A 24,025-nucleotide genomic window follows, 5' to 3' on the forward strand; every position below is an offset into this window, starting at 1 on the left:
ATGGGGGTGAGCTAGTAAAAGCCCAACCCTAGTGACCTTTGAGTCATGGGAAGGGACATATCATCTTTCTGGTTCCTGTTCCTGTTCCTAGGCCTGGCTTATAGGAGGTCCTGGTCACTTGGTTTCATGGATGGATGGATGACATAAAGGAAGGCCCCATCCTTGTTTAGTTAACAAAATAACAAGCTCCTACAGTACAGGGGAATTTCCTGAGGTCACGGCTGACGTGCAGTGTTCCACCATTAACTGTTCATAACTCTGACCTGTGTCAGGTTTACTGTCCACCTTTTTATTTCAGGGTCCCACTGGAAGGCCTGGACTCCCAGTAAGTAACTCATTTCTTCTCTCTCTGCCTCCCTTCCATGTAGGCTCTGGGGATAGAGCCCAGAGCCCATGCATGCTTCAAGTGCTCTCCCGCAGAGCCACACCCTATGCCCCCAGCACTCCCTCTTTCCCGATCTGTTGGCAGTCTAGGTTGGGTGGCCAGTTCTTCTCACGGTTCTCTGAGGGGGACCTCCTTCTGGAGTCCCTAATCTGTGGCTGAGAGTGAAACCATTCCCATCCCCTCCACCTTGGAACGCTGGAGAATGTCTGGGGTCTGTGGCTGCAACTCTCGCTTTCTCTCCTAGGTTGTTCTGTTTTGTTTGCTTTTTTGTTTGTTTGTTTTATTTTTTGGTTTTTCCAGACAGGGTTTCTTTGTGTAGCCTTGGTTGTCCTGGACTTGCTTTGTAGACCAGGCTGTCCTCGAACACACAGAGATCTGCCTCTGCCTCCTGAGTGTTGGGATCGCAGGCGTGCACCACCGCGCCCGGTTTCCCCTAATGTGTTTTACATGCAGACTCAGCAGCAGACACTCCCAACACAGGACTGTTGTCCAGATAGATAATTCTGTAATGGGGGACTGGAGCAACTGGCCAGCCCTTGGGTCATTCCCATCCTTCTTCATGGCAGATGACATTCAAACTGTTGTTCTAGTCTTCCTGTGACCTGTTGAAAGGCGGACTCAAGCCCTTTGTTTCTCCTCAGTTGCCATAAGAAGGCTGTGCTGAGTGACCACAGGGGCTTTGGACAGGAGTGGGTGGAAGCCATGCAAATAGCCATCTCTTCTGGAAGCTTTGGCAAATGCCAGGCAATCTGGGCATCCCAGCCCTGATTGGTCGATAACTCAGAGAAAAATGGTACTAGTTCAGAGAAGTGGGTATTCCCAAATTCATTTTAGTGTTGGGAAAGCAAGGCTCAGGCTCAGAAGGGTAAAATGCACCGTCCAAGTCTGTCGAGTTTCAGTAGTTAGTGAGTTGTCATACACCACTAAGTACAGCGGTTTCTTGTGGCCCACGCCTGACATTTAGTTGAGCACCATCTTTAAAGTCTTCCAGGACATTGTTCTTTGGTGTGGCTCAGACAAGACGCTGTAGCCATCCAGAGGGCTTACATTTTTATTTTATTTTTTTAAGTAGGGCACGGAGGAGACAGTTAGGCAGGGTGTGGAAGGAAGGCAGAGAAGGGGCCCTTCCAGGGGATACATGTTCATACCCATCTCCTCTGTCTTCCTTTGCTAAAGGCCACTTCCATTGGATTCTAGAACCTTATGTGAAGGCTTTTTGACTAATCCAACAGCTTCTAGAATCAATGTCAAGTGACTGTCTCAGTAAAGTGCACGTGGAAGTCTCCTTGAACTCAGCCTTGAAAGCAGAGGTTTTCCCAGGGCTGCAGCTCAAGGGGACGGTGACTCGGTCTTGTGAAATCTAAGCAGGGGATAGTCAGATGACCGAAAGGAATGTAGGCAGGCTTTCTTTTTTTTTTTTTAATAACAACATCCACCTTTAAAAGGCATTTAAGAGGCGATTCACAGAGTGGAGGATGCTGCCGAGTTTCCAGCCTCTTGGCCTTTCCATGCTGTCCTTAACCTGAGCATTTTATGGCCAGGGCTGCAAAGAACATTATTTTCCAAAAGAAAGGAAAAATAATCCAACACACATGCACTCTGCAATATCATTCAAAAGCCCAAGAGTGAGTAGACTATGAGGTTGTCAGAGCCTGAGCTGACAACAGGCACAGGCCTGGCGTGTCCTTCGTGGGAGGGGCAGATCTACTGGCTGAGGGTCTAAGCTTCCATGTGAAGGGCCCTGAGGTGACCCACAGGCAGGTGCACATGTGCTGGCCCTGTGTTAGGACACAAAGGACAGGAATCGTAAACACACATATAGAACAAGGTGCTGTGGGTTTCAGCGTTAGTCAATACCATTTTGCCCACTGTTTACCAAATGCCAGGTTGGCATGAGGCAGCGGTGTCTCACAGGGACCTCGGCAACCTCAAAGCTCTTATCCTCGTCTCCCAGTCAGTAAGGCTGGTGCTCAGGGAGGATGGTGAGGCAGCTGAAGCTTACAACCAGCACTGTGCCATTCTTAGCAAAGGAACAATGCCCTTGATCTTGACAGTGCAAGCCTAACAGGAACTGACCGCATTTCTTGGGCTTCCCACATATGGGATGGGGCTTGGGATGCATTTTGCCTCTGTGGTTGCCTCTTTGGAGTCAGCAGATCCAGAGTCACCCCCAGGACACCCCCCCACACACACACACCCCAGGGGAGAGTTCAGAGCAGTCTTCTCCTGCCTGGCAGGCCAGACATCACCTTACCTTCTACACCCTGTCGCTCCCCATCCTTTGAGGCCCCGCCCCAGATTTTTATGAGGTCTGCATGCTTATGATTACAAAAAAATATTTTCTCCTGAAAGGGGGACGATTGAAATTTTGTAAGCATATTTCCAGAGCTAGAGGATGTAACCCTGGCTACAAAACAGAGCATCTCAATCCACATGCTGAAGCAGCCTGTGAGGAGAGGGGGCAGGGCAGGACACCGGAAGGGGAGAGGGAGGAGCAGGGGGAGCACGAGCATCACTTCCCTGGCTCCGTCTTACAGACCAAGGGAAGTCATTCACCCCTCTGTCCTGCTGTATGCCTTAAAGATGGAAGATGACTCCTAGGCCCATTCTTGCTATCGCTGATGGGCTGCAATGACAGATGCCTAAGGGTGAAAGGACCTTACAGACAACCAAAGGGAACTGAGGTCCAGATTTGTGACCTCCACCTGCTCTTACCTTATTCTCTAGCACCCTGCTTGACTGCAGAAAACCATACATGGGAGATAAGAGGTCTGGCTCCAGGCACTGGGGTCCTAGCACTAGTTACTGAGGTCTCCCGGGAAGTCCATCTGTGATATCCATGTGACACTTGGTGCCTCTCCAGATGTTATCCTAGCTGCCCCAACAAAGCTGGCTAGCCGCGTCCCCAAGCCAGGTGTACACTGAGCACATGGGACACTCTGGCAAGTGTCATCCACACTGACTGTTTCCACCTCCTTCATCAGGGGGACAAGGGTGCCATCGGGATGCCTGGACGTGTGGTGAGTTGACACACATGTCCCTGCTTGGGGGGCCATTGCTTGCTTCTCCTTGCTGGCTTGTCCTCCGTGCACAGTCAAGTGCTGTTCAGGGCAACTTCAGGAGGTCCAAGGAAGGAGAAGGGGAGATAGGCTACACAGAATGGCAACTTGCAGTTCATCTGCGAACACAGCATTGGTTACCACAGTCAGGTATTTCAAGAGACCCAACCTCTTAGGAAACATGGTTAAACTTGTTTTATTTTATTGCAAGTTGTCATTTTTAATTTCTTACTGTTTCCAATGTATAAATTAAAGTTTATCACAGGTATACATATATAATGTGTAGGATCCCATACAAACCAGTCTTTCTGGCACCTATTGGGAGCAGAGGAAAAACTACAAGGAAGTCACTGAATGTGCCAGGGGGTGGGGGAGGGTAAGGCCTGAGTATCTCAAGGCACCCGCTGCCTCTGTGGCTGTCTCTTGAGCAGCCACTATCTCCCCTGGGTGTCCTCAATGGATGTACAGAAACAATGAAGGCAGTTCCTCGGTTCCAGGCAGTTCCTCCAGGTCCTCGTAAGGGTGAATTCCATTAAATTTTCCATCTGTGAAAAGTGATGAAAGAGTTAAAGGGAGATGAGAATGGTTGGTCAGAAGATATGAGAAAGCTGGCTCCAGGCATTGAGTCCCTGGCACCGGGGTCAGGATGAAGGTCTCCAAGGTCTAGAACAGTGATTCTCAACCCACGTGTCAAAACTCCCTTGGGGGTCGGTCAAACAGCCCTTTCACAGGGGTCACCTAAGACAATCCTGCATATCAGATATTTACAACATGATTCTTAACAGTAGCAAAATTACAGTCATGAAGTAGCAATGAAATTAAGTTTATGGTTGGGGGTCACCACAACACAAACTGTGTTAAAGGTTTGAAGCATTAGGAAGGTTGAGAATCACTGGTCTAGACAGACAGTGCCTGAGGTGATAAAGGGCATTCCTGAATTAAGATGTAGCCAGGACAGTGACGTAGGCAAGGTTGCCCCCTCCTCTGACCGCTCACTTTCCGCCAGCATCATCTCCAGCGTGCTCCCACCGCCATCGTTGTTGGCTTTGCCTGACTCTCCTCTCTGTGCTGGCACTGGCCGTAAGCATGGCTGTGGCATTTGTGTGTGAATTTGCATGGCTGGAGCCAGCAGGGAGTTGGGTACCCAAAGCTTAGGCAATCCCTTGCTACTGCCGACATCATGCTGGGAATTGAACCAAAGAGCTTTCACAAATCAGCTCATTCAGGCCCATGAGAACTGCACATGGAGAGGTTCAGTTCCCCCCCTCCCCGCCCTCCAGTATCAAATCGAAGAAGGAGGTAAATAAACGTCTTTCTCAAGGCTGTGCGCTGGGAAGTGAGTGAGCAGATACTTGAGGCAGGCAACAGGGCTCCAGCCTTGACCCTGGCAATCCACCCATAACACACAGCTGAAAGGAGGGGTTGACTTTAAACGGATGCTCCCTGTCCCTCAGAGGCATGGAACATTCTAGAGTTCGTGCAGCCTATGAGCTGTGAGGCCACCTTCTTGGTGCTTTGGGGTCACATTAGTCCACACCATTTCGCCCACCATCTACCAGGTTCTTGGCGTAGGCTTTCCCCGAGTGGTCTCTCAGGGTGACCTCAGCAACCTCAAAGCTCCTGTCTACTGCTGCCTCATCTGCCCCTCCATACACACACTCAACAAGGCTTGAGTGTGGAAAAACAGTCAGTGCGTATAACCAGCGTGCTGCCATTCTCAGCGTCATAAGGCTGTCAAGACCTGTCGGTGTGAGAGCCCTGGCCCCTCCATGGAGTCCTCACATCGATTCTATCCCGGGACCCTGTGCACTTTGCCTGCCATATCCCCGTCAGACACAGGGTCCATATGTGCTCTCTATCACCCAGAGATGAGACCTTGCCCTGCCAATCTAGCCAGATGGATTGCAGTGTGCGCACCTAAGTAAAGCAAAGGCTACAGCCTTCATTCCCATTTTATGGGTAAAATAGAGTTGATTTTTGTACCCAAGTCAACTGGCCTACAGTGCTTGCTCCCGTTAGGTAAAGTGTTGGGAGCTCATTCCCTTCTCCCTCTCCCCCGAACCCCCACCCCACACTAGGTGCAGCAGCTGGCCTGTAGGAAGTTCTGCCAGTGCAGAATGTACTTCCGGCTCCTCCTTCCTGCCCTCCCCCACCTGAGCTTCCTGTGTGGTGGCAACGGGAGAGGCTGGGGAGCCCCCACCACCGGAAGGCTCCCACCTCCAGGGCAGTGCTGCTTTCCAGCCGCTTTGGAACTTCTCACTGCTGGCGCTGTTTTAAATGTGGAATGGCCCATTTGGCTGCTCACTAGGGATCCCGGCATGAGCCAAGATAAGGACTAGAGTGTCCAATGACCAGTAGGTGTGAAATTCCTGGGTCATTCCCATACCTCACCAGAGGTGGCGTCACTGGCCTGTGGGGAGCTGGGTAGACCGAGGCTGCCTGTCTGCTGGCCAACGTAGTAATAACGGACTGCTGGCTGGGTGTCTAGCTTTATTCTCATTCAACGGTCCTTGCAGAATTTGTGTCTCCCACCTCTTACCACCGGCTACCTTTTTTCGTAGTGCTGGTGATTGAACGTGGAGCTTAGAGCATATGAGGCAAGCATCCTACCACTGAGTTCGATCCTCAACGCTCTTCAGGCTTTGAGACAGGATCTCACAGAGTTATCCCTACCTGGCCTTGAACTCAGTCTCTAGCTGAGGGAGGCCTTGAACTTGTATTCTTCTGCTTCAGTCTCCCAAGTAGCTGGGATTACAGGCCTGAGCCACCCAGGCCCCAGAGCCACCTTCTGCCCACCACTCCACATGCCTCTAGCTTTCCCTCCATAGAGCGTGGGTAGCCCTCATGGTCCCAGTGTTACCTCATTTAGAAAGGCTCAGTACTTGGTGCTCAGAGGGGCCTTCAGAGCCCCTGGGGTTCGTGATTATGGAAACATCTTCCCCATGGCCTTGGTTTCTCAGAGAGATTTTCTGGCTGGTTTGAGGCTATCGCCCCCCTCGCCTCGCTCATGCATGCAGCACTTGGACAGGGTCTGCTGCTTCCCTCCCGGTGATGAAGAGCAGCTGGCCTCGCTTGCTGGCCGAGAGGGCCGTCGCGTGTCTGCATCTGTGTTTTGTCCTGCTGTGTTTCTTATTTCACGGCCATTTCTTTTGTTCAGTTGCTGTGCCATTAACACGGATTCCTGTGTCCGTGTCTGCCTCTTACCCTCTTTTTTCTCTCGCCCCATCTCTCTTCCCTGTGCCCTGTGTTTCATGGGGCTGCCTGCCCAGGGTATCAAAGGTCAACCAGGCGAGAAGGTGAGTCCTTGCTGCCCCTTCCATCTTTATCCCAGCCTTCTCTCTCACCGGGAGGCTTTTAGGCTAATGCCCTGCACACCCTGGTGTGGGGCCTGGGATTCCTGGGCGAGGCCTGAGCTGTCCTAGCTCATGAGTCTGCCCTGCCCTGCCCTGCCTTAACCACGTGCGAAGGGCCATTACTCCAATTCCTAGCTGTGGGCTGTCACCCACCCCTAAGGAAGAGACTGGCTTATCACTGCTGTGTAGCTAGACTGACTATGGGGGACCCCAGAGTCCAAGAGAGGACCCTCCATTCTTTCTGGGTCGAGGAAGGGGACATCCTGGAAAGAGCAGCCTGGTGAGTTCTGGGGATTTCAGAGTAACTACTCCAATCAGTGGAGAAAGTAAGACCCAGGGAGATAGACTGAGGTTTGTCCAAAATCCCCAGCAGTAACATGAGCAGGGACTAGAAGCTGAGAGTCCTGGTCCTCAGCTTTTCTTCCCTCCTGGGCACGTGTGGAATTTTTTTTTTTTTTTTTGGACAGGGTTTTGATCTGTAGCCTAGGCTAGCCTAGAAGTCCCTGTGTACCCAAGCTGACCTGAAACTTACAGTGATCTTCCTGCCTCCCACCTCTGCCTACTGAGAGCTGGACTTACAGGCAGAAGACCCCCCCCCCAACACACACACATACCTAAACATACATGCACGCACACACATGCACAGGCACACACGCAGGCAGATGCACACACATAGACACAGACACACGTAACATAGTCAGACACACAGATACACAAACACACAGGTACTGCACACATACTGCAACAGAATATCTAATCTCCAAAGGAACAAATGCTAACAAAAGCGGTGGCTCCTCAGGAGTGGGCACGCTGTGAGTGTTCTTGTTTCGGTTGGCTCGGTTGATGCTGACAGCCCTTCCTGGAAGCTTTACTCTGAGCATTAGGCCCAGAGAAGGAAAGTCATATGCCCACGGTCACACAGCTAGAAGGCAGCAGAGCTGGGGAGAAGCTTGTATGCTCTGACTCCAAGGCTGCTGCTCATAGGACTGGGAGGTCTTCCAAATGAAACAGGACTATTGGTCCCATCCTCTGGGGGGGCGGGTGCCCAGGAAAGACACGTCTCCTTCCCCAGACCACATGGTGCTTCAAAGCACTTTCCAGTGTTATCCCAAGAAATTTGGCTGAGTTGCCCTTCAAAGCATGCATTTTGCCCTAAGCCATCTCTGCCACCTCACAGTGCTACAGCTAGCTTGAAATCACTGCTTGCCTGTGTGTGAGGTAGGACATTTTACAAAATACATTTCGATCCCTTCCCTTCAAAGTCTATAGAGCATTCCAAGCTCCAGCTCCCGGGGGATGTGGGGGGCAGAGGTTGTGTAAGCTCAGAAAGCTGCCATGACTTTAACTCAGGGCCCTGGGCATTTCATTCCCCTCTTGCCTCTGCTACAATCCCTGCACACCCACATCCGCATTTATCCAGCTGCTTCAGCCACCTGTGATAGCTCGCAGGGCTTCCAGCCAGCTAGCTCCAGGACACGCCGTAGGGGCTCAGCCTGGGCTCAGCCTTCAGCCTTCTGTGGCTTTCCCTGGGACATCCGAGACCATCATCAGCCTTTGGGCTCGGGGCTGTAGAAACCATAAGCCAGTGTATCATATGTCCTGGCTGTCCGTTCTCATAGTTCCTGTTTAACAATCATAGGGCGTGCTACCAGGTGAAACAGGTGGACTCTCACCACTGAAGCACACCTTCTCCTGTGTCCCCCTCCTGCCTCTCAGCGGCATGGACCCCGCTCTCTGCATTTTCCAAGCCCACTGTCCTCTCCCACTCACATCTCTTCATGTCTGCTGCTTCCACTGCCCTTCTCAGCCCCTGTGGGATGTTCCAATCACCACCTTTGGGCCCCTGTTTCCAACTGATTTCTGGCCTCCCTTTTGGTCTGTGGGGTTGGCATCCCTTCCCTTGACTGCCAGCTTCCCTGCCCCCCTTTGCTTCTTTTTTTTCCCACCATTCTCCCCTCTGCCTACCTACCCTTCCACACACCCTCTGTCTCCCCACAGGGTGCCCCTGGAGATGCGGGGATGTCCATCATCGGGCCTCGAGGCCCCCCTGTAAGTTGTTGCTGTTCTTTTGGCGGGGGGCGGGGGGGGTGGTTATGGAGGTTGGAAAAGTTAATGAAAAGAGCTCTAGGGGATAAGGGTGAGCCTTGGCGTGGGCCTCTGGGTGCGGCCATCCCGTGTGGCATTGCTTCTCAGCATTGCTGTTGATGTTAAAGAGAGTGGGCTGACTAAATATACCTAAATTACTGACTCCCGGGAGGGCTCCTAGCCTAGCCTCTAGCCACAAGACTCCAGCAGCTGGGAGGCAGGAGAGGTGGCTGCCGTTGTTTACACGAAGGAAGAGGGCTGCCTGGCCTGAGCGGGTGCCCAGCTTTCTTTGGAACTAATCTCAGCTCCCCAAAACCAGGAGCAGATGACGAAGTCCAGGTTCACTGACACCAGCACCCCGCTCCTGGTGAAGCCCCAGCCCGCCCTCCAAGCTTTCTCCTCATCACTGTCAGTACCAGGTCCTCTGAGTTAACTAGCACCTCCCGACTTCCCTCTGACATGCATCCTTAGGGACTTCCTGGAATGTGGGTGATGGATCCAGCAAGATAGCACAGCTACAGGGAGGAGGATGAGTGAGGTCCCAAGGTACCCACTCACAAAGCTTCAATGAAGCCTGTGTCAGGGAGGGAGCAGGATTCAGCATAGTCTAGAAGAGCCTCTCTGAAGCAGAAACAGGCCCACTGAGAAGGGGTTTGGCTAGGGTCCTGTGTGGTCATGGACCTCCCTTTCTCTGATGAGGAATATGAGGTATCTGCCACGTGATGAGGGCGCGTGGGGGAGCAGGGAGCACAGTTATGAAGTAGCAATGAAAATAATGTTATGGCTGGGGGTCACCACAACATAGGAAACAGTATTAGAGTTGCAGCATTAGGAAGGTTGAGAACCACTGCTCCTTTACTGTACTTTCCCATCATCCCGCTCTCTCACTGTGCTCCTTGTGTTACGAATCATAGTGTAAATATATGATATGCTAGATGCCTGATATATGACCCCCAAAAGGGTCTCTACCCACAGGTTGAGAATTGCTGGAGTAAAGGAACAAGATGATATCACAGTGACAGGCACTAATTATATACTAGGCCTCCAGCACAGGCTGGAGGTATTCTCCCCGACTCCCCAACACATCCCAGGAGGAGCCTGGGAATCTCGTGCCCACAGAGGTTACCAGGCTTCTACGTGATAAGGGCATTTTGTCCCAACATTCCCTTCCAGCTTGAAGTGTCACTGTATATAAAGGATCTTTGCCTTCAGGGAAATGTGACAGTCCTTGTTGGTGCCTCCATTGGTGCTGGCAGTGCTTCATGACACTTGGTGTCCTGATCATGCCCAGAATCCTCTGACATTGGCCACTGATCATCAGCCAGGTGGTCAAACCACCCTAGCTGAGTGATACCAAACTGCCCCTCAGTTGCCACTGCTACACCCACCTGGTAGGCGCAGGAGATAGGCCGACAAAGATCTGTTTGACATTAAGAGCTGAGGTCAAGCAGGCAAGTCCTAGGTGACAGCTGGAGACGTGGGAACATGTGTCCTGAATAAATATGGCTCATCAGAACCAGCCTTGCCATTCTTAAGGGCTACCCGCCCACGCTTCGGAAGCCTGATCAATAGTCCAAACAGAAGGGGCCAGCCAGGCACTTGGAGAAGGATGACCTCCCCTATCCCGTGGCATGGAGGGGTGGAATCCAGTGTCTGGGTGTCCTCACAGCAGCCCCATGACACAGAGTGGGAGCTGGACCCCAAGGCACATTAGGCAGGTTGTGACCAAGTTAGGGATGACTGCCTGTCAAGGGGCTTCTCTCCTCCATGGACTCCTGCTCTCACCCACGACAGGTAGACACATCTGCTGGATGCCTGCCAGGTGCAGGGGAGATGACAGGAGTCTGACTGCTTGGTAGCCATCTCATTTGCCATGTGGCAGGGAATAGTGGGTACATGGAGGAAGGGAATTATGGTGCTCAGGCCATGGCCAGAAGGAAAGGCTGCAGGAGGAAGGGGTGACTGAACTACATTCACAGTCTTACAGAGTCCACCAGGGAAGGAGGGTCAGGAGGGGTGCCAAGCCCCTAAGTCGGGAGGAACACCTGGAAAGGACTGGACAGGAAAGCAAGGCTGGAAGGGCCAGCAAGGGCTTTGCATGAAGGACACGATACTCAGGAAATGTATCCCAAGGTGTGGGGGCCCAGGGTTGTGTTTAGTGGATGAGGGACACAATAGTACAGGAGGAGCACATTGAACAGAAGTGGCAGGTGAGTGCGCTTTAAATATCCTGCTCCAGATATGTATTTGATTGTGTGTGTGTGTGTGTTTGTGTGCATGCACGCCATTTAGAGGTGGCCACGATATTGTTTTGGCGACAATAGAAAGGGATTTTAGAAGCGAAGACGTCTTGGACACCCCACATTTCTGAGGCACATAGTCCATGGCAGTACCCTTCCCGTGCATGGCAATACCCTTCCCAGGAGAAGGACCAGATGCTGCCGAGAGAGGGAGGTACCTTAGAGCAAGATGAATTTCAGAGATGGGTGGATGTGTCTTATTTTCCCTTATCATGTATACATCCTTTATCTGTAAATGTAATGTGTGTCTTATCCTGGTTGTCCAATCAAATGCTGCCTTTATTTCAGAAAAAAAGGTAAGTTCATGACTACATTAGGGAAGAGAGCAGGGCAACTGAGACAAATGGCTAGATCAGAAGAGAAGGACAAGAAACAAAACCAAATACCCGTGGGAATTTGGTTTGTGATAAGAGCTTCGTTTAATAGTAGAAAGAGAAAGGTGGATTGTTCTGGAATGGGTGTTGAGGCACGTGACAGGTCCTGTGGGAAAAGGCAAATAGAAGAAAAAAGTTTGATTCTGTGTGTGTCTGTGTGTGTGTGTGCGTGTGCCTGCCATGATGTATAGCATGTGGAGGTCAGAGGACAGATTGGTGGAGTCTGTGCTTTCCTTCCAGCTGTAGGTTCCAGGGATCAAAGTCAGGCCATCAGTTGTATGCAGCAAGAGCTTTTCCTGCTGAGCCACCACTCCAGCCCCTGATTCTTTCTTGATAGTGAATCTATTCACCCGTTCTGTCCGTGAGTAAGATTCTCAGATGTAACCTGGGTGTGGTGGTGTGCACCTGTAAGGTCAGCACTTGGGAGATGGAGGCAGGAGGATCAGGAGGGGTTCAAAGCCAGCCTAATCTAGATAGTTGGTTCCAGGAAGCCGAGGTACATGAGACCCTGTCTTAGAAAACCAAAACAAAACAAAAGGAAAAAATAACAACAAAATGCTAAGATGTCAAACATGAAACCATAAAGTATATGAGCGTAATATGAACAAATATTTGATAATTCCCAGTGGGAAGGCCCCTTTGAACATGGCAAAAAATCCAAAAGCCACAGGGAAAGTTTGTCCGAATAAACATAATCCTGGGTTAGTATAAATATACTTTAATCAATTTAAGGGCAAAAGGTGAATTTAGCCTTAGATAGTTAGCCTTTGCAAGGAAATGTTCTTAGCAAATAGCCTTAAGCAGACCAGATCAGGAAAGATAAACAATCTAACAGAAAAGAGTAGAACAAGCCAGGCATTGGCATACCTACCATCCCAGGAAGGATGGTACCTACATACACAAGAGGCTGGAACAGGAGGATCACTTGAGCTCAGGAGTTTAGGGCCAGCCTGGATGACAGAGATCCTGCCTCAGATATATTTGCTTGTTTATACTATTTACATAATACATGTTACATAAATAATATATTATACTAGTATAGTATATTAAATATATACCATAATAATATATTGCCTCAAACAGCCAGCTCCCTACCCTGGAGTCAGCATGACCAGTAAACATTGGAGGAGGCTGTAAGCTCAGCATAAATTGAGATGTAAATTACAGTCCAGTTGTAAGTCTCCCCAACTGCCTTCTCCATGCTCAGCCTCTCCAGGAAGCAGAATCCCATTTCTATGTGGTCAATGACAACATTTCTCCCCAGAGTCTTGAAAAAGCCTTGGTTAGTCCTGGACTTGGCCCTGGCCTGGAAGGATGCACCCTGCTTACCAGAGCAGGCTCTGTAATTAGCAGAGCTTATGATTATCCCAGCCACGTAAATATCAGCTGAGATGGCTATGAAGATGCACGCTTCTTGGAACCCTTCCCTCTTGACCTCTTCCTCAGGTTTCTCCATGTCCAGAGCAGTTGCAGAAAGTTTACAGTTGGGAGGTTTCAGAGATTACTTTGCAGTGGTTTCCGGGTTTCTCCTTAGGCCTATTCTTAGCACCACTTATCCTTGAGAGGAGAGGGGCCAGGGCCTTTGACATATGAGTGGTGTCTCTGCGCCCTTGCCTTTGGACGCTTGCCACAAGTCCACCCTGAGCCTGCAGCTGACTTCAGCTAGTTAGTTTCTCTATGGACCAGCACCTTATCCTGACATGGTAAGGGGTCTTGTTATACCTGACCAGAAAGGTGACATGATCTCTGTGCAGAGGCTTCTGGGTACCTCTATCCCCAGATTCAGAAAGGATCCAGGAGCCTGGAAATATTCCAGGATCATAGCACATGAGTTCAGGGAAACTATCCCCTGGAAAAGATCTTGTTCTGGAACTGCTTCTTGCTTAAGACCTCCTTGGATCCCTAGACGCTGGGGAAATGGCTCAGTGAGTAAGTGCTTGCCTTGCAAGCAGCGAGCACCTGAGTTCTGGTCTCTAGCATGCACATTTAAATCCAGGCACTGTGGAACATGTCTGAAACCACAGACCGGAGATAGAAACAGAAAGATCCCCGGAACTCACTGACCAGCTAGTCTAGCCAAATCAGTGTGCTCTGCGTTCAGCAGAGACACGTTGTCCTCGAAACTCATGAGGAGAACAATAGAGGAAGACACAACATTGAACACCGGCCTCTAGGCTCATAGCTACATACTCGTGAGCACATGCCTGCAGTCAACACAAGCAGTCTGGCTGGTTTCTGGTGCCCCTCTAGTCACCTTAATTCAGCAAGTGCCCGATGGTACAGCTTCTCTTTCCAGAGCATTTTAAGCATAATTGGTAGTTCTGTGACCTGATGAAATTACATGGTTATTCTCATTCTAGGAATGGGGAAACTGAGGCTTGGGGAGGTTACACAATGGCTGTGTGGCACACAGTTATTGATGAAGGCAGGGTTAGAACTCAGCCTGCCAGACCCACAGTCCATACCGGCAAAGAGTCCATCTAAGCTGAGGGTATCCCAAAATGAGAGGTAGCTTGTCGTTCAGGAACAGCGGGAGAGGCACTGTTCCTGGGCAGGCAGCAGAGCCATAGAGGAGACAGGAAAAGAGGTAACCAGGTCACTGTGAGGCAGTGGGGTATGGCTTTGTCTTTAAAAACAATTATGAAGGTATAATGGCACACACATTTAATCCCAGCACTTGGGAGGCAGAGGCAAATGGATCTCTGTGAGTTCAAGGCCAGCCTGGTCTACAGAGTGAGTTCCAGGACAGCCAGAGCTACATAGTGAGACTGTCTCAAAAAAAAAAAAACCACAAATTTTATTACATGTATTTCTCTGTGGTGTGTGTGTGTGTGTGTGTGTGTGTGTGTAAGCAAGTTAGATGACAACTTACAGGGGTCAATTTCCTCCTTCTACTGTATGGGTCCCAGGCATCAAACTAAGTCATCAGGCTTAATGGCAATGTTTTTACCTGCTGAGCCATCCTGCTGGAGCCTTGAATCACATGAGTGGCAGAGAACGCTTGCTGGATTCCAGGGAGGGAAGTGGCCAGGCTTTAGGTTTCTCAGCTCTGTTACCCTTGACCTTGGGGTCAGCCTTTCAGCTTGCAGCCACAGTTTTGTGTTCCTTGGGAATCCTGACCATTAGCCACTGGGCTGTGACCAGGAAGCATAGTTAGTCGCCAACAGTCTCTATGGCATTCTGCACCCCTAAGGAAATGCGCTTGAATGTCTCTCGTCCCCGAGAGACAAGGGCATCCAGAGATTGCTCAGCTGCCTGGAGAAGCCTATGGAACAGGAGCAGTCTGACCTATTCTAATCTGAAAACAACATACACAGTGAAGGTTGAGTTCTGCAGACTTTGAAGCCATCCTTAGCTTAGTGGCCATGAGTAAAGCCTGTCAGTCAACAGACCCAGTCTTGGTCCAGAACTGTGCAATTCAGAGTAAGCCTCCACTGTCCTGCCTGTCCCATTGGTCTATTGTCTCTTTACATGTGAAGGCTCAAGGTGCCTGAGCTGTGAGAAGCATCCCAGGTTACTTTTAGAAATAGGCCCGAAGAATGCTGGCTGCTTTCATCCCCCTCTTCAGCCTGGTCCCAGCAGAAGCTTTGCTGTGATGCTCCCTTTCTTTCCTCCCCAGCCTCCCAGGCCATCTCTCACAGGTGATAACAGAGTCAGGGATGGGCACAGGGATGAATCCGAAGGATAGGATTGGCTCTACCCCTCCTCACTCATCCCCCCTGCTCTGTTTGTTACAGGGCCAGCCGGGCACTCGAGGCTTTCCTGGATTTCCGGTAAGTGCAGAGGGCTCAGGTTAACAGAGATGGGTAGGTCCTGGGCCTGGTTGGGTTAAACTATATCCACCAAGATGATTCCTGAGGCTACATTTTCCCTCCTGATTCCTAAGCAGTAAGGGCCCATTCTATGACCTTTCGTGGGCCAGTAGCTCAGGGCCAGGCTCCGGGCTCCTGCTACAAGGAAGGATGGAGACATCCACATACTGGTGGCAAGAGCTGAGTGAGTGATCTGCAACTGATACATGCCGTTTAATAGCAGGATGTGGGCAGATGGTGGGACAAGGAAGTGAACTGATTAACCTCCTGTCCAGCACTGAACGGAGGCCTACCAGGGAAGTGGTGGTAGGGTGGCCACTGGAGTATCCTTTAACCCTTGCCAATGGAGCCCAGATAGAACTAGGGGGCAGGACCAGGGGAGCAGCTGCCTCAATGCTGACCAACATTAGCTCTCAAGCAGCATACAATGCCCAGGCTGCCTCCTGAGCAGGAGGCCTGAAGCTTGGTCTTTGTATCTGGGCCTTTCTATTTGCAGGGTCCCATTGGTCTTGACGGCAAGCCGGTAAGTGGATTCTTGGGGTAAGTAGACCATTGAGCTGGACTCTGTCCTGCCTCTGCCTAGCTCACTCACCTGGGGCTCCTGGTCCCAGGTCATTGAAAGATATTTTCCATAGAAAGAAAACTGGCTTTGCTAATGGGACATATATGTGTGTGTGTACATATATATATATATACATACATATATATATATATATTACATATACATATTAGATGTAGCTGGGGTCCAGGGAGACAGCCTCACCTCTGTTCTCCTTTGAAGAGCTGGTGACTACTCATATGACAGGGAAAGTGAAAGGGGAAATGGCCCTGACCCTGACCCTGACCCTGACCCAGTCAACCTGCAGATTAGGGTCTGAGCAGATGAGTGAGTGACAAGTGACCTGTGAGAAAGGAATGAAGCCAGCTTTGTCATGTATGAGGAACATGTTGTGGCAGGCAAGGCGAGGGCTTGTGTGTTTAAGCAATGTACATGAAACCCTTTTTCTTCTAGGGCCACCCCGGACCTAAAGGGGAGACGGTAAGCCCCTCTACTTTTTTCCTTTGCAAGACAAATCACTCCCACAAAGGGACAGAGCCTGCCTGTCACAGTCATCCCCCAGCTGGGTACACCCCCAGGCCCTCAGTCTCCACACCACACAGGGAGTCGTGGCAAGCCTTTCCTCTCTGCACAAGAGACATCCAAAGTGTCACACTTGACCTGTGTCACGTAGCTTAGCAGGTCAACTAGTAAGTAGCCCACACTCCCAGACTGCACAGGCAAGCCTTTTCCAACATGATGACATCAGCGCTCTCAAGGGCAGGGGAGGGAGTCCCTAGGAGATGGTGGCTCTTTATTTTCCCACAGTGGCTTCCCCTGAGCTGTCCCACCACTCTCAAGCCCCGCCACTGTGAGCCTGCTCAAAGTTTTCTAGTTTCAAGGTAGACCCAGTTATGAGTCTGAAGCAGGAGAGAGACCCTTATCCACATCTTGCCATACGGAAGCCACTCACCCAGATGCCCAGGGGCCCAGAGACTGACACTCCCTATAGGCCAGCATAGGGCTAACAGCAGCCTCAGAAGCTCAGGCAAGGGTTCAAATTCAGAGCATGTTGGACTGGAAATGACTAACCTTCCATGGTCACACCTTGAGCCAGGTGTGAACACTGCCATTCTCTTGGCACTGGGAGGCAGAGGTGGTGTCAGCCCCTTCTTCTCTGGACTCATGAGGGTCTTCAGAGCCTGACCCAGAGGAGTCAGCTCACACATGCTTCTCTCTCTCTCTCTTCCCTGCACATCAGTATGGGTCTCCTCAGCCAGGGCCGCCTTCTGAAAGCCCACCACACGCTGAGCCCTGCTGCTTCGCTGAACCAAATGATAAGGCAACCTTGACTGAAATGCCACGTCCCCTTGAGTCTTCCAAGGAGCTTAGAACACGGATTAGGGTGTCTATCCCAGCTTCCTGTCTGTACGATGGGCCTCTCAAAATGTGTCTGTCCTACCCATGCCCCCAAGCCTTTCTGGTTCAGTGGCCAGGACAGCAGGAAGCAGACTGTGCTGGGATCTCCTGAGGTCCCAAATGCAGGATGCGGGGTCCTTCAGAGAAAAACACCCCAACATCCAAGCCTTTCATGAGATGTCAGTAGCTGGAGGAATGAGTGAAGGGGACAGGCAGCAACTGGCCACACCCACTGAGCCTTGGCATATAAGGTCATACCATCTTAGATGAGTTGGACATATGCAGTCCTGACCTATAGGACTTTGGGACAGTCTGAGCAACTCCTAGAGGCCCAGGATCTGTCCCAACACACCCAGGCATGTGACCCTGATCTAACCACTTGCTGATACGTGTGTTTTCTTCCACAGGGCCTGGTGGGTCCCCGAGGACAACCGGTTGGTAGCTCCTCTTTTCCCCGGCAGGGAGTCTAGGGACCATGTGGCCTGGGATTTGAACCCTGACACTGTCATTTCCTTCTCTTTTTTTAGGGACCTCAGGGACAAAAGGGAGAAAAGGTAAGTGCGGTTGAGGCTTCCTAGATCTGATTTGCAGGAAAATCCTTCCGTTAGGCAGAAAGGGGTCACAGTGGCCCTTGTAGACCTGAGCTTTATGGAAACCCCAGAGAAAACCCAGTATGTAAGAAAAAAACGATGACAGACCCTCACATGTCAGGCTTGAGTCTGAAACCTGTGTGCACTTTGGCGCTCTCCACCTGCCATCCCACAGGGTTCCTTTACTCTGCGACACGAACTTTTTTTGGGGGGTGGGCAGTTCAAAACAGGGATTGTGTGTGTGTGTGTGTGTGTGTGTGTGTGTGTGTGTGTGTGTGCGCGTGCAATAGCCCTGGCAGTCCTGGGACTCTTGTAGAGCGGGTTGGACTCAAACTCTCAGAGATCCACCTGCCTCTGCCACTCAAGTGCTGGGATTAAGGGGCATGGGCTGACAACCAAGCTGGAAGTAACTCCTATTCCTACCACCGTGGCAGGCGGGCATGGGTGGGGTCCTATCCCTGCACCCCGAGGAGCCTCCTCCAGGCAGGTTGTAAGGAGTTCCTCCTGTTGCCTGCTAACAGCAAGAAAGTGGGGATCACTTCTTCTCCCTCAGAGGGCCCAGAGCAGGGCACTGGCAGCAGTGGGTGAGATACATGAGGGTTATGAGGGTACGGAGCCCCTCATAAATGCCTAACACCCCTCTCTCCCTCTCTATTCCCTCCCTAGGGTCAGTGTGGCGAGTACCCACACCGGGTAAGTGATGCTTGAAGCTGAGGGTGCTCTATCCATCCTGAAGCCCAGCCATTACCTGGGGGAGGGGGACAACTTGCACCCCTGTGTGTGATGTCCAGTGTGGTCCACCCTACAGCTAGCCACAACTTGCTTTCAACACTGTGTCCTGGAGGTCATTGTGTCCATTTTCATGGAACCGGCCTCGTATGGCCATGTTTGTCTGATGAACAAGTGTCTGAGAGTCTCTTGAATGTGTGTGTCACTTTGCCCTCGGTTGGCCAGGAGGCATGCATGGGTCTGGGTGCTGCCTCTCTGTCCTGTCGGTGTGTATGTGTCTGTGTGTGAGCACACAAGCATGCGTGTGCACACATAACTATGTCTGCTTGTCTGGCAGTCCTGGACAAATAGGAGGGACTTTTGAGTTAGTCATGGTTTCAAATGACCCAACTCTCCAGGAGGGGAGGTCATCTGGCCGCTGCATCCTTTGTGCAGTGAGTATCTTGCCTGTTACGAACACAGGAAGCCCTTCTCAGCAGGAACGTTAATGGTGAGGGTAGGGTGTTTCTGGACTGAGATGGCTCCTCCCCACCCCTCCTGATCCTGTCTTGTCCTGGCCTCTTCTAAGCATAGGGAATCCAAGGTTCACTTGTGCACTGAAAGCAGAGCTCCTGCTGGGGAGAGAGGCGGACAGAGCCCTTCCCTTATTCCCCCCTGAAGCCCCAGTGGGACACAGTGAAATGACCCGTAGACCACTTCTGTCATGTTCATGCCTAGGCAGCAAGTATGAAGAAGAGCATCTTAGGTGACCTTCTATCCATAGGGACCTCAGGGTACCCAGAAAGACACAATCTGTTGCCTTGGCTCCTGCTACAGCCAGGCAGGGTAGAGTCCATCACAGACCCTAACTACACCCCTAACCCCTACACAAACCAGGCTCAGAATGTACTTGATTCTTCAGTGTCTCTGGAAAGGTGTGGCTAGTATGGCCAGCCTCTGTCCAGCTTCTAGAACACAGAAAACCATGGGAGTCGCTGCCACCTGGTTCTTTGGACCAGAGAGAGGCTGTCTGGGTTTGATGTATCAGAGGTAGGAATAGGTTTGAAGGCCAGGCCAGCAGTCACACAGGCATGTGCTTTCAGGGATGCAAGGCCCTGCTGTTCCGGCCAGCCTGATCCTGATACAACAATAGAAGGCCAGCTGTGTTTATTTGAAACGATGGTTCTCGCAAGATGGTTTTATTATCCAAAAGAAATACAACATCCCCCACCCCCGGCCCAGAGAAAACCCAACTGCAAGAGCTTCTGCAGTGTGTCATTGAGCGTGTAGAGAAGCTCAGGTCTGGGAGGACAGGCCTCCGCCCCTCAGCCCTGCAGTCTAAGGCTTGCAGTCTGGGGAACCTAGTTGATTACTGGCTTTCTAGGGAGTGGGCAGAGGTGGGAGTGTTGACAGGTCCCCAGGACAGCCTGGCTAGTCCCTACCTCTTGTCTAGCGGGAAAGGAAAGGGCTAGGCCTTATGAGTGGGAGGTCCCTGGTATCGGGCAGTGTTGCTAGGAGGTCTGTGGGCTCTCTCCTGCCCCGTGTGACCCCCATCTCTGCTTCCCTCCTTTGCCTCCCAAACCAGGAGCATCCAGGTGGCATGCTAGCAGCTCTGTACTCCAACCCGCTAATTTCCCTAAAGGTTTGTCAGTTCTAGATGGGCTCCAGCTTCTCTTGGCTGAGACGCTTCCTGGACATGGAGCTCAACACTGCACATCCCTGGGCCCCCAGCATGGAAGGATGGGGCTATGCATGGCTCAGTGTGTGGCGGCTTCCCCTGTGTGCAGCCGGAATAACCCAGAGGTGTCCCCGGGTGGGCTCCTCCCTCCCTAGCTGGGTGTTCTCAGCCCAGATGGGTCATGATTTGTCACGTCCAGCCCTGGGGCCTTTGAGGAGTTGAGGGGCCTTAAACACATGTGTTGCATCCCCCAAGGCCTTTGTCTTCTTAGAGGTTTTAACCTTCTAGCTGTTTCCTCAAGTTTAGCCTAGCTGAGCAGGGAGACAAGCAGCAGCAGGATTTACCCACTGTGAGACTTGTTAGAGAACGTGACCACAAGTTGCCTGTCCCCCTAGAAGTGGTTGGCCATTCCCAAGATGTCTTTACTGAGTGTGCCAGCCCCAGAGTGAGGCCTCAGCAGCACTTAGTGTGTGCCACGCAAGCCACGCCCTCAGCCAACTCAGCCCCGGGAGCCAGGCTTAGCTTCCCTTGACCACGGTCTTCAGATTCGCTGACATCAGCCATTATTGTCCCACCAAATAAGAACCCACAGGGGAGACCATGCCAGCCTGGCTCCACATAGCAATTTAGCTCGTTGTGTGGCTCCCAGTGCTCAGCCCGGCAGCCACTGTCCACCCAGAAGCCCCGGGTAGGGCAGTGCAACATTAGGTGGTATGTCACATGGCCTGGGTGGCCTGGCCTGGCTTCAAGGGTGGGCTTAGCCAGGGAGAGCCCCTTTTCCTCAACTCACGGGGGCTGCTAGCCAGTATCCAGGGCTGAAGCAGAGGGCTAATGAGGCAATCCTGCAGGACAGCTGAGGCAGCCGAAGGCAGATCAGCACTGTGGTGTCTGTCCCTTGAGCTGAACCTCAGGAGTGATCCTCCCTCCCCAATCTATCCTGGGACTGTGTTCACACTGATCTCTCTTCTCTCTTCTCCTGGTCTTCCCTTGGCCTTCTTGGCGACTTCCTGCATCGTTCTGAATACCTGCGACCTCTGGCCTTTGCCCTCTGGCCTTCCTCAGCTGTTGCCTCTCCTCAATTCAGTTCGGCTGGCTCCACCCCCAGTCATTAAAAGACGGACCTTTCAGGTAGATACCATGTGGGTTTCCCCAGGGGCTTGGCACGTCTTGGGGTCCTGACAGGGCAGCTGGATTATCCACTATATCAGAATCTGCTTATAATGATTACAGTAAATTAGACAGACACTGGCCTGGTGATGCCATAATTGTGGAAATACCCAATACACAGGCCCCACCACACCATGGCGCCCAACAGGAACCAACAACAGGCATTCTGACATCTATTTTGCTGGCCTGATTTTAAGTCCTTCAATGGGTCATGAGTCAAGCACCATCGTATCGTCTTTATTGCACAGATGCAGAAATAAAGGCTCAAGAAAGGTTCAGTAAGTTGCCTGAAGCCCAGGTTCTCTGCCTGTTACCAGTGTGCCTCAACTTCCTCCTCTGTAAAATAAGAACAGGCACTGTAACCGTGATAGGGCAAGGAAACTGAGGCTCAGAGGATGAACCGACTCACCCAAAGCCACAGGAATAGCAAGAGGGCCTAATAGTCTGGTCTCTGGCGCCCTTGCTCATGTCCTCTGTGGGAGCCACATCGTTTGTGCTCAGACACCCTGCTAAGTCTGACCACTTAGAACCTGGGTTCGAGGATTGAACATGTTTGCAGAGCAGCATGGCCCACAACCAACAGGCAAACAACTGCTTTCATATCTTCCTGCCTTACTGCTTCCAAGGAGGGTTGGCCCCCTGCAGTCTTAGGTCACATGAGGCCAGGGGCTGCCCGTCTTACCCTTCATCTGCCTTCTACAGCCCAGGTGTCCCCAGGGCCCAGGGAGCTGGGAGTGGCAGGGCCTTGAGCCCGCCTGGTGAGTCCCACAGCTCAGGAGGATAGATACCCAAGTACCTGACTGAATAGGCTGAAAACTCACACCGATGATCAGCAAAAAATACAATGTCACATGATACACGTGCAGCCTATTAAGCATTCTGGCCATTCCTGTAGGCTGCGGATCTCATTACCCACCAGATCCTCAAGAGACTGCAAAGGCTTCTCAGGAGGCCGCTAACAGCCCGGAGCAGCGCCAGGCCCCCTCACTCTGTCACTCATCCTGCTGCAGAGAGGCCCTACTTTAGGGAAGCTGAGGTGGTGCTTCTAAACATGCAGCTCACATACACACACACACACACACACACACACACACACACACACACAGAACCACTGTTAGCCACTCTTTGCTGGACATTTACTGGCTTCTAGGCCCAGTACACTACCTGATGGGTTGTAAGGGGTAGCTCAGTCAGTAAAGAGCTTGTTGGATATACAGGAAGGGTGGAATTTGGATCCCCAGGCACATACTTGTAATCCCAGCCCTGGGATGGGAAAGATGGAAGAATCGCTCTCTGGGGCTCTCTGGCCAATCCACATTAGCCTGACCTGATCTCCAGATACTAGAGAGAGAGACCATCTCAAGAGCAGCGAGAAGAGACCCTGAAGAATGACACCCAAGATTGATGTCTGTCCTTCACACACATATGTACACACAACAGTCATGCATGATTAATTTGCATAACCAGCTCCCTGGGTCATATTCTTTACTTCCAGTTGGTAGAAGAAGATTCTAGAGCAGAGGTTCTCAACCTTCCTGATGCTGCGACCCTTTACTTCAGTTCCTCATTGCGCAGACCCCAGCCATAAAGTTATTTTCACTGCTACTTCATAACTAATTTTGCCACTGTTATGAATTGTAATATAAATATCTGAAGTGCAGGTGGCATCCACAAAAGGATCATATGATCCCAAAGGGATTGCGACCCACAGGTTGAGAACCTCTGCCCTAACGGGTCCAGGAGTAGACCCAGCCACCACCTGTTGCTGTGTCTTCAGACACAAAGATGGCCAAGCCAGAATTTTCCATATGCTCTGACCTGATTTCCAAAGCAGAGCCAGTAGGAGTTGGCCTCATGGCTGCTGCAGTTTCTAGGAGGTAAGGATTTTACACCATCAGCCTTCATGGGACATGAGAAGCTTACCTGTTTCCTATTGATAAATCCATATTGGTTGTACATGTTATGCAAGACAGTCTCAGGTTAGCAGAAAGGGGAAGCTTGTGCAAGAGCTGATGTGCTTAGCAGATGGTGCTGGAGCCACTTCCAAAGTGCAAGGAGTTGGCTGACGAGCCCTGCTCAACTGAGCGGTGAGACAGACAAACCCCCGTGGCCTCTGACCTAGGGGTCTCATTTGATCCCCTAGAACAGATAATCAAAACCAGCAAACGCTGAGACAGGAAACAAGGATGCTGTACTCCACCCTGTGGCTGGGAGGTCGGGGCTGAGGCGCTCTTGCCACATGAAGAGACATACTGAGGCAGGCTGGAGACCACCTGCGCTGAGCAGGGCTTGGCTGCCAGCCAGCGGTCATTTCTCCTTCATTCTTTGCCTTTGCCACTGCTGCCAGGCCCGCTGCCCTGGAGACCGTGTTCTCTCGAAGGCCCCTCCCCAGCTCAGTAACTCCATGTCTTGGTCCTCTTCTTGCTGCCATCAGCCGCTGCATGCAGTCACCATCACTGCCACCATGGCGTCGTTACCCCACCATCCACCCCCTGCTCCCACCGCCTTCACAGCAGGAGCCGCGGAGGCCTCAGTGATGCATGGCACAGGGGGAGTC

General features: G+C 51.5%; 1 protein-coding gene across 1 annotated transcript in view; it reads left to right on the forward strand.

The window, feature by feature from the left end:
- Positions 1-304: 304 nt before the first annotated feature.
- The window catches only part of Col13a1 (collagen type XIII alpha 1 chain), a 71,672-nt gene continuing 47,951 nt past the window's right edge, over positions 305-24,025 (forward strand). Inside the window, exons 1-12 of the mRNA XM_060369474.1 lie at positions 305-325; positions 3,370-3,405; positions 6,714-6,740; positions 8,796-8,846; positions 15,294-15,329; positions 15,865-15,891; positions 16,381-16,407; positions 17,733-17,759; positions 17,853-17,879; positions 18,582-18,608; positions 20,209-20,265; positions 21,364-21,429. Coding sequence (XP_060225457.1) covers positions 3,391-3,405; positions 6,714-6,740; positions 8,796-8,846; positions 15,294-15,329; positions 15,865-15,891; positions 16,381-16,407; positions 17,733-17,759; positions 17,853-17,879; positions 18,582-18,608; positions 20,209-20,265; positions 21,364-21,429 — 387 coding nt within the window. The 5' untranslated portion in view covers positions 305-325; positions 3,370-3,390. The remainder of the gene's footprint in view (positions 326-3,369; positions 3,406-6,713; positions 6,741-8,795; positions 8,847-15,293; positions 15,330-15,864; positions 15,892-16,380; positions 16,408-17,732; positions 17,760-17,852; positions 17,880-18,581; positions 18,609-20,208; positions 20,266-21,363; positions 21,430-24,025) is intronic.

The sequence above is a fragment of the Meriones unguiculatus genome, chromosome 16 (genome assembly GCF_030254825.1).
Source record: "Meriones unguiculatus strain TT.TT164.6M chromosome 16, Bangor_MerUng_6.1, whole genome shotgun sequence".
In the NCBI taxonomy this organism is placed as follows: domain Eukaryota; kingdom Metazoa; phylum Chordata; class Mammalia; order Rodentia; family Muridae; genus Meriones; species Meriones unguiculatus.